Source organism: Nymphaea colorata, chromosome 10 (genome assembly GCF_008831285.2).
Source record: "Nymphaea colorata isolate Beijing-Zhang1983 chromosome 10, ASM883128v2, whole genome shotgun sequence".
Classification (NCBI taxonomy): Eukaryota; Viridiplantae; Streptophyta; class Magnoliopsida; order Nymphaeales; family Nymphaeaceae; genus Nymphaea; species Nymphaea colorata.
The window spans coordinates 17,723,457-17,733,946 of record NC_045147.1 but is presented as its reverse complement, the minus strand read 5'-3'; the positions used below and the strand labels follow the sequence as shown (position 1 = coordinate 17,733,946).

At 37.7% G+C, this 10,490-nt stretch overlaps 1 protein-coding gene across 4 annotated transcripts; it reads right to left on the bottom strand.

Moving 5' to 3' along the window:
• Positions 1–7,242, bottom strand: LOC116263182 (uncharacterized protein At1g10890). 4 transcript variants are annotated; one of them, XM_031642807.2, is made up of 6 exons: positions 7,029–7,242; positions 6,688–6,951; positions 4,438–4,656; positions 4,329–4,364; positions 779–998; positions 1–466 (listed from the first exon to the last, which is right to left on the bottom strand). In XM_031642807.2, exons 2-6 carry the CDS (start codon positions 6,810–6,812, stop codon positions 200–202), a joined length of 867 nt encoding a protein of 288 aa, XP_031498667.1. In that variant the 5' UTR covers positions 6,813–6,951; positions 7,029–7,242; the 3' UTR covers positions 1–199. The 4 variants fall into 4 exon arrangements, with proteins under 4 accessions (XP_031498667.1, XP_031498666.1, XP_031498665.1 ...); XM_031642806.2 differs by having other exon boundaries at positions 6,688–6,910; XM_031642805.2 differs by having other exon boundaries at positions 6,688–6,905; positions 7,029–7,241.
• Positions 7,243–10,490: the final 3,248 nt, after the last annotated feature.

The following is a 10,490-nucleotide window of genomic DNA, read 5'->3' as shown; positions in this document are numbered from 1 at the left end:
TTACCATGAATAAGAGGGACTTAATACATATTGCAATTGCCAAACTTGAGTACTGGCCACGGCCATACATCTAGAATAGCTGAAACTGAATTGGATGCTTTTCCCAATGGATGAACACCAATGAGATCGAAGTCCGTTACTGTAAACTGGCCAATGCGGAAAATAGGCTCTCTTGGGCGAAGAACAAAGAAACAGCCAATCATTTGGAGCCAATGGCAAATGATAGCTTCGGACGGGATTTATTTTTACCTAACAACTTCATTTGATTCGCTCGTTCTTCTTCCTCCTCCAGTTTCTTCCGCCTCAAGGCCTCTTCCCTTTGCCGTTGAAGCCTCTCCAATTCCCTGAATCGTTCCTCCTCTTTTTGCTGTTGCTCCAGAGCTTCTTTCTTCTGTGATTCCTCAACTCTTTTACGATTCTCTTCCAGCATCCTGTCAAGTTCTTCCCTCTCCTTTCGAGCTTGTTCCTGCCACAAGATCAACGATCAGCTCTGCAATACTTACTTCTACTTGCTCTAATAAGAATACAGGTATTTGTGCGATGGTCATAAATGCCGTATACTTCTTGCAACTACTAAACATTCCAATAATATATGTTACCATAGTATTATGGCGGAAGGAACTAGGAGTTTATTTCTGTTCACAACGCTCCCCAAATTGGTATATTAAAAACACTCATGGCGGTAAAACGCTTAAGTTGTTGCAGAAATGGCTTTATGGCAAACTTCCCGAGATAAAAATATCAAGGAATAAGATGCTTGTTTATCAAAACACAGTACCTCCTTGTGCCTTGCTTCAATTAGAGTAGCTTCTTTTTCCTTTTCAAGTTGTATTGCAACATCTTCGAGCAATTTCTTTCGGCCTTCTTCTATTCTCCTTTGAATTTCTAGCTTAATCTCTTCAGAGTTCAAGCTCTCCTCAACTTTTTTCCGAATAGCTTCTTCCACTCTCCGAGCAGTTTCTTCTTCCAATAATCTTAACTCTGCTTCTCGTTGACGCCTGACAGAAAGAAGGTGAAATTTAAGCAAGTGTGTTGCTTTAACAGCAGAAGCTACATTACACATGTGAATAGCTTCTTTAAAGAGACAAATGATCTTTTATTCAACAAGTTCTGTCTATCATGAAAATTAACCAACCTCTCCAGTATCATGACTCTCAGTACAAGCTAATGTTTTTAAGGCATACCTCTCTAACAGATTCTTGATCCAAACAAATGAATTTTCAAATTGGTGAACAGTAGATAAACGAGGCACCAATTGCATCATCAAATATAACAAGGCGATTAATAGCAGTAGCTTCCTTCAGAAAAGCCTGCGGCAAAGAATGTCAAGCAACCTGTGGCAGGTATGTGAAACTAAACACTGGAAATACTTCAGTCCTCACATGAAATGGTGAGATAAAAAAAATTTTAACAACTTTTAAAGAAATGAAATATGATATTCCATTTCCTACATCACAGGTCAGAAAACTCTACTCTTGAATAAAATGAAGTTCCATAATGATCCAATGATCTCAGTGCCAGTGCCAGAGCATCTACCATGCAGAATTCTCCATTCATGTAGACAACTGCATCTTCATGAATCTCAAAGGGTGTTAAGGCTGCACCTAGTTTAACTGACAATAACCAAAACTTCATCCTACCCAGTCCAACGTTCAATTTTTTTTGTCAAAATAATCCTCGCACTCGGAACTACAATAATTTCAACGGAAGCCACTTACAAGGTATGAGATTTGCCTGGGTAAATAGGTAATAGAGATCAAATCCAGACCCCATAGTCCGTACAACTGTAGAACTGATTCTGTTGAAGAGAGTATTTCTAGAGAGTCTGTGGCACCAAATTAATTCCCAAAGTTCAGGGGGCAACAGCCTTAAGTCAAGAAACTAGTCATGAAAAATTAAGGGTCTAAAAGGTCAAGTCAAGCTATAACACAAGCAAGCGATATAACCACCTCAAAACCCACCAGGAGTCATCATACAGGTCCCTGACCCAGTGGCTGTTGCCAATATTCAGTAGTGTGGTGGACTATGCCTGACGACGCTGTATGCCACATGGAAACTTGTTTTGTAATCTGTTGACACACAGTTGAACACCACAGTACTTCCCCCGACATGGTCAAACGTATGTCAAGTGCAACCAGCATCTCGTCCTCACTTCATTGATATGTTTAAGATGCAGCCCTTTCTTTCCAGTTTTTTTTTTAAGTTTGTCACTGTTTATGTGGTTTGCAAATTGCAAACTCTCAAACTGATCTCTTACTGAATCCCAGTGGACAATGATGATTTGAGCCATCATTGAAGAAGCAGCTTTTTGAATATGATATTCATGCTGGATTGCTTAATATTGTCCATTCTGAAATACAAACTTAAATATAGATTAAAACTATTAAGTATAAATTGCCTACACATGCATGCACATACACATACATGATAGTATACACATTTTCTGTATCTGTTTACTTATTGCTTCAACTACTTATACACATGGTATTCCAATTTGCAGCCAACACATCCATACGACATCCTCTGCCAACAATATTGTGTCCATGCTGATTAAAGAGAGATTATGCACCAACACGGATCACAGTTGACAAGAAAATAAAATTTGGGAATAAAGTGCATAACTTTTTTTGGAACAAATGAAACACATATTTAGAACCTAACTTGATGAAAAACAGAACTTGCACAACGTAATGAGCACAACTTTTGCATGAGATAGACATAAGCTAAGGTCTCTTTGGAAGCAAAAAACAGTTGACAGCTGAAAACAATCAACATAAAGAAAATGACAGACATATCTTTACTTGCTTTTGGTAATAAAAAGGAAATTCCACATCCAAAGTTACGAAAAGGAGACCAAGATATTTAAAGGAGAGAAGGAACCATAACAGGTTCCCTGCTTTCCAACAGTAGAACAAGTTGTACGCTATGTCACATAGATATGAGAATATGGGCCCAGGTGCCCTTGTTATGCAGTTTCATGTGTGCTGATCAGATCCATATCCAACAGCTTTATATATATATATATATATATATATGAAGAACTTTATGTTTCAAGTTTTCATCATTTCCTTAATGGCTTAATAGTTAATCCAAAGAGTTTTCCACCATCTTCCCTTGTCAACCATCTCTAACCCATCCTTGCATCATTTCTGCTTTGCGCCAACAGGCACCACCACACCAGCTTATTTTTTGTCTTATTCATTTTGCACATAGTGGGATTTTTGTTTTCCATACTGTTATTCTCTCTACAACTTATTTTCTCTACTATTATCTTGTGCTCTGCTATCATTACAGGAGTGCCTGTTTGCATGAATTTGACTGTGTGATTTGCCCTGGTATGACAATGAAAGTAATATTGTAATAATAGGGAAATTAACAGAGGGAAATTAAGAGAAAAGGCACGAAAAACGTAAGCATTGGTGGATTATGGGTCACAAACACTTCTTTTGTCTTTCATTGTAATGAATTATGTACAAACACTAAAACCATTTTGCTTGAACTTCGTAAATTATATATATATATATATATATATATATATGAAGGAAAGAAATGTGTTAAACTAGTCCCATTTTAGGACTGGTGTAACCAGATCTTATATTTTTAACTGTTTTTAATAAAAAACAATTACGAAAATGCAGTCTGCATGTTGAAAACATATAAATGGACACAAAAAACAAAAATCACATTTCTTGGAAATGTAAAATGAGCTTCAGAAGCCAAAAAGTTCACCTGCTGATTTAAAAATATAATAAAATTTCCATACACGTCTAAAGCTTCATTTTGTTGCAGATCAATGGATGTAAAGATCATATCCAAAGAAATGAGTGGAAAATGTTAAAAATGAAAGAATTGGTCAAATCAATATCAAAATGAGACTGATTGAACCTCATATATACTGCGCATTAATAATATCAAATCAACAGCACTCCTATATCCATATCTTTTTTGACATTTTTCATGACTGACTATACCTTCTGTGTATTAATTACCTCCATCTATGTCACTTTCACAGCGAGATCAACTGTTTGGATCTCTCCATTGGCATAGTGGACCTTCTGACTAGGATCAAGCTCAGCTTGTGACCCATTAGGAGTTCAAATTAGCTTCATCAGAGCATCGGCTTCAGTGGACATACGTAAATCAAACGTAAAGCATACAGAAACTCTTTTATTAAAACTAATGAAAAACAATTCTAGATAAACATTAGAATAAAGTTTAAACAGTTGCAGAAACCTCTTAAATCTTAATCCATTGCAGTAAAAGTCAAAGAGAGCTGCAGATATCATTCCAAGTTAAACAAAAACTACAGAAGATGATAGAAGGTATACCTATTAACAACAGAAACCGCAATTAGCACCAACAGCCTGACAGTGCAAATTCCAAAGAATCCCAAAAATCATTTGTTGGCAATCAAATGGGGATTTGATAGGAGTATACCTTTTCTTTTCTTCTTCTTCTTTCCGCAGTTTTTCGTTTGCATTCTTCCGCTCAATTGAACCAAGGCTTGGGCTTCGAGAATTTCGAATAGGAGACCTTGTGGAACTCCTACTCTTATATCTCTTATGCCGCCTTGGTGTCGGTGAACGACTTTTACGTCGTCTAAGAGACGGCGACCGACTTATACGCCGTCTCGGAGAAGGAGAACGGCTTTTATGCCTGTGTATGGAAATCAGATTAATTTAGCACATAACTTTACTCATGCAAAAAAGTGAAGAAATTTAAAGCAAATCATCCATGACATCTTCTCCTACTACTATTGGTTCATAACAAATCACACACAGTTACCTCTATACCATGCTATGCAAACCATGGTGTGCTCCATCTTTTATCACATCAGATTTCGCAAATCCTCAGCAGGTATCAATCAGAATCCATGAAATTGATCTGCAAGCAACTGCTTGCCCTCCATGGACATGGAAAGCAGACTCTTGTTCTTGTTTGTTGTTGTTGTTGTCATCATCATCATTATCTATTACTCTTTTTACTATTCCTGTCAATAGCCCTTGCCCCTACAGTTGCTGGTTTTGTTGTTAAATTTTAACATTTTTATTACAACCAGAAAAATAAATTATAATGATTCTCTTGAATGTTTTTATAGGCTAAAATTGCAGACAACTAGATTCATGCATGCAATACGAGTAACTTTTTTTCTTCTTGAGAGGTCATCATGGATGCATGATGACAAAATGCTACTCTGGGATGTAAAGTTTATACAACAGCAATTCACCGAGGCCACACAAAAATTATCTCCTTTTGATAAAACACCGAGACTGGGGTGACATATTACAGAGAAACCCAGTTGATGATACTTGCCAGCATCGAGGATCTAACTCAACATAGTCTTCTTTTCTTCATTATATTATCCCGCTAACAATACTGCACTAGTACTGGATGTTATTTGCTGAGGGGAAAACATGACTACACAGAAATTCAGCATTAGAATCTGGAAATAAAAGAATCATCAGAAGAAACTTAATGTTGTGAGGCATTCCTGCACATGCTATAGCAGGAAAAAGAAAAAGATGAGGTGGGATGAAAAAACAGAAACAATCACTTGGCATTTTGAAAGCTGACATTATGAGAAGGAACATAAATTCTTCTCCTACTGAACCTACATATGCTTTATTTCCAGTTTCATTTAAAAAAACCGTGCATGTACACACGAGAGAGAGAGAGAGAGAGAGAGAGAGAGAGAGAGAGAGAGAGAGTAAACAGACTTGTTTCCACTCATAAGAGTAACAGTAAATTTGCGGAGTTACTCTTCAATCATGAGAAGACATACGCACATGTAGGGGACTCAGGTCACAGATTCTAACTCTGAAATGAAGCTATTCAGAACCAACAAAATAAGAATCCATCAAGGACACCTATTTTACTTATTTATTTCACTCGTTTTTTCCCTATGCGGTCGATAGAGAGCCATTCCATGGAAGCTCCTCACTTTGGCAACTATTGGTACTAACACATTCTAGTTATCAACTTGTCAACCCATCCGCAGAAACCACAAAATCCATACAAATATCAACTTCTCATCCCATCATAAAAAACGACAAAGCCGAAGAACACTATTATAGTCTGCAAAGAGTGAAAATTGCACAGGAGTAACAGGTCAGAGTTTTTTTGCGCAGGAGATAAAAGAAAAAAAGCAAAACGCGAAGCCGACTGCCTTAATGAGAATGCAGTAGCAAAACTTTCACACGCTAACAGAATGTCTGTCCAATCAACCAGATAAGAACAAACTGGATATGGGCAAATGCATATCCCGGTTCTATTTATCGAATAAACAGATGGTTCTAAAGTATAAATTCCCCCTTCAAAAAAGGAACGGAAAGCAGTAAAGGACCAACTAGATGTTAGGTTTATATCAAAACGGTGCACCCATTTGACCGAGGAAGATGCGAACAATAAACCTTAAGACAACGCAAAGTCCCTTCTCATAGTGGCCAGTCAACCTCAAAATCAGAATTTCATCTTCAAGTAACTTTGACCGGCTACCACTCGCAGAAATCATCCCAACAAAGAGGAGACAATAAAAGAAAAAGCTACGGCTTCCTCTACATTTGCTTTTTAACTACTGCTCGATAGTTGTGCATATCAACTTGCATAACTTAAAAAACATTAGAGAACAAAAACAAACCAAAATTCATAAATACAAAAGAAGAAGGTTGCACTGCAAAGATCTACCACCTGCTATGGGAATAAGAATACGGTGAACGACTTCGGTCTCTCCGGCTTCTCCGGCTGCCGTGCCTAACGGGCGACGGGGAGTGCCTCCGTCTATAAGACGGCGATCTGGAGATCGTTCTAGGCATCAGCTCTTCTCCAACAAACGATCGGTAACGCCCTGCTGGTCGTAGACGCCCCCGCCCGCATCAAACGAACCCCTCACGCGGTCAATAATTTCCCTGCACTTTCACCGATCATAGGTGTTCCGCCACCATCGTCAGAAGACTGCAGCAAATTCCATCGGCTTGACAGTAGTAATCAAGAGAGAGGGATAAAGCGAGAGAGAGAGAGAGAGGATTTACCTGTGGGAACCAAAAGCAGCGTAAACTAAGGAAGCAGACCTTAGAAGACTCGTACCCCCGACGATGGTAATGCCCTAATTTCTCACTACCAGAAACCCTAGAGACAGAGAAGGGAGAGAGATGGAAGGAAAGGTAGGAAGCAAATGCCCGGACAAAGAAAATGGGAAGATTTTATGGGAGGAGAGAAAGAGATTGGAAGGACATTGTTGAGTTCGTGTTGTGTTAGGAACCTATTGGTGCTTTAGTACGTTTCATTACCCCTGATAGAGAAACGCCTAAATTTTTCAATATTATCAATAACTTAGTTACAAGATAATACCAATAAAAGTCGTTTAATAAATATTTCGAAAAATAAATTCCAGGTATAACAAAAATAATAACTCATGAAAGAAACACGAAGTTTTAATTCAACTTTTTTTTGTAGACAAATATTTGGATATTTATTAACATTTATCGATTCAAAACAATACTATTTTTGGGAGTGGTTTTTCTTTCAACACTTTTCTTGTCACATTTTCACCTACTTTTTTTTTTTTCTTTTTTCCACTTCTCAACAATTATCTGCTCATCTGGATGAAGATTGATGAATTCTGCAAAAAAGGAAAAAGCAAAAAAAAAAGGGCCTAAAAATAAGACTGTCGATGTTGACCTCCTGTTTTAATTGGTTTGCTTGTTTACATAGTAAGCTATTGTTGGGCGGACCTTCCAAAGAAGGGTTTAGGAAGAACCATTGCCCCTCAATGGAAGCATTTGAATTAGATGTATTTTTAACCACATTTATTTTTTTCGAATTTTTAAGTAGCATTTGGATTCGAATACATAATGAAGAAAATTTCTATGCCATATCTAAATTAGAATTTAAGATATGGATCCAATTTTTAATTTCTCATCTCAATCTGAATCCTACTTAAACCGAATCTCAAGCACATTGCAGTATGCCAAAAACTGGCTCTATAGGCATCGCCTATAGGATATTTATTTAAAACTAGATTTGACCTTAATTTGAATCTGATAAGGTGTTTATTTAAATATGAATTCCATCAAATGTGACTTGTTAAATTTGAAACCTATTTTAAATTTTTTACATCCAATTATGTTCAAGCAATTCGGTCACTTATCTGATCCAAATCATATTCATTGACAAAGAGTGCAAATCAAGATGAAGAGAAAGCCAGCCAGAAAGAACAATCTATTGAACCACTTCTTCCATGGAAACTGTTGGATCTTGATGCATCCTCATTTGGGAGAATCCATTTATCTTTGGTTCTCTTTGTTATAGGAAGTCGAATATGGGGTTTGACCTAAGCTTGAGCATCGGGCCAGCCGGGCCCGATAAGAAGTCGGGCTTGGGCTGGCCCGACACTGAAATCCCAGGCTTGGCCCTGCCTCGATTACATTATAAAATATATATTTTAATATAAAATAATATATAAATATTAAAAATTGTAATAAAAATCTTATAATTATATATATAATAATAAAATATATATTAAGAAACTGTTATCGATGGCCAGCCCGATGTCTTTTTTTTCAGGGCCCAAGTTGGGCCCGATACCGTTACCCGCCCGAACACAAAAGTTCTCGCCCGATGTCTTTTTTTCCAGACTTAGTTTGACTAGGGAGAATTAAACTTGTCTATATTTTATTTAAGTTGGAAATTTAAACTCATGTTTCTGTTTTTCAAATGGGGCGAGAACTTTTGTCTTTCAAGTCCTTTACATGCTTCTAGGTCCGTAAGAGAGAGAGAGAGAGCTTCTTGCACCAGCAAAAGTAAAGTGAGGTTCTTGTATGTAAAGAGAGTGATGGTTCTTTAAGTTTGAAAGCTTGAGAAGACCTATTGTACTCGGTTTTACATAGTAGATTTCTTGCAGTAACGTGTTTTTTCCTTTATTTGATCTCTCTTTATGGTTTGCTATTGTTCTCTTATTGTGTTCTTATTGTCTGAGGTCGTTAAGTGGTTGCTATTGCTTTCTTCAGGGGCTTATTATATGTGCATATCAAGTGTTTATTAAATTTCCTAAGAAATCCACAAAGATGTAAGTCTTCTGCACCTTTTGGTTTCTCCCCAATAAGAACTCCCGCAGAGAATTGTCACCTTTGCTGCAGTGGTAGGAATCAGCTCCAAAAGTGGATTTAGACGCTCGGTTTCATAAAACAGAAATCCATTGGAATGTCTCTTGAATTTGGCAGCAACAACGGAACGACCATACCTTAGAATTCCAACCATAGCTGCATGAGGAGACCTTTACTATTGACAAGCTATTGTTGAAGGGCCAGGCTTGGAAGTTACCAGTATGGGTCCTTATCATAGCGTGGCTGTGATTACGAAGAAAGTCATATACAACTAAGTGGAGCAGTAAGAGGAGTACCATTTCCTTTAGTTGGAACCGGCATCCAGTTTCTCTATTTCTATCATTTTCCCCCTTTTGGGGGATAAAAACTGGCATCCATTGGATGAACAGTTGTACTCACATTCTGTCTACGAGTTCTGGTTTCTGCTGTTGGGGATGATCCACCATTGTCCTAAAATCTTGCTCTGTGTTCTTCATATTGGAGTTTTGATAAACTAGGATTTAATCAAAGAGGAAGACGATAGAGAGAAAGGGGACACCAGTTTTACGTGGTTTACGTGGTTCAGCGTACATCCACGAACAAGAGAAAACCCACGTTTTTTATTTTGATCATTATTTTGTCAATACAATCAATCATGTCCTTATACATCAAGAAAGTATTAAGGAAGGGAGGAGAGAGTGAGGCACTTACATAAATAACTTAGAACGTTGGTTTGTGACTATTGCCCAATTTCCTTGTTGAGGAGAGACCAATTATGTTAATTGATCTTTGGAGAACGTTGCTGTTCTAACACTCCCTCTCAAGTGGGGCGTACATATTGTGACATCCCCACTTGCTTGTGGCTATCTACAGCTTCATTTTGATGACTCCTTTAGTCAAGGCATCGGCAATTTGGTCGGTGCCTTTGATGTAAGGAGTTCTAATTTCTCCAGATGTAACTTTCTCTTTGATGTAATGACAATCGATCTCAATATGTTTGGTTTTCTCATGAAATACAGGGTTTGTAGATATGTATATTGCAGCCTTATTGTCACAAAACATGTCCACTAGCTTGGTAATACTGAAACTCAATTCTTCAACTAGAGTCATAGTCCATGTGAGCACACCAACACCTGACGCCATTAAACAGTACTCTGCTTCTGCACTAGACTTAGCCACTACTCTTTGTTTCTTGCTTTTCCAAGCTACTAGATTTTATCCTACAAATACACAATATCCAGTGGTAGATCTTCTGTCACTAGTGTCACATGCCCAATCAACATCAGTGAATCCAACAATGTCAATGCTTTTGTTTCTTTTGTACCAGAGTCCCTGCCCTAGAGTACCCTTCACGTATCTGAGGATACGATCAACTGCTTTCATGTGAGACTCTCTTGAATTCTGCATGTA

Coding starts and splice junctions, on each gene's coding strand:
- LOC116263182 (XM_031642807.2), bottom strand. CDS start 6,812: ATGCCTAGAACGATCTCCAGATCGCCGTCTTATAGACGGAGGCACTCC. Junction 999..4,328: donor GCGGTTTCTGTTGTTAATAG/GTATACCTTCTA, acceptor TCTTTCTGTCAG/GCGTCAACGAGAAGCAGAGT. Junction 467..778: donor TTGAAGCAAGGCACAAGGAG/GTACTGTGTTTT, acceptor ATCTTGTGGCAG/GAACAAGCTCGAAAGGAGAG.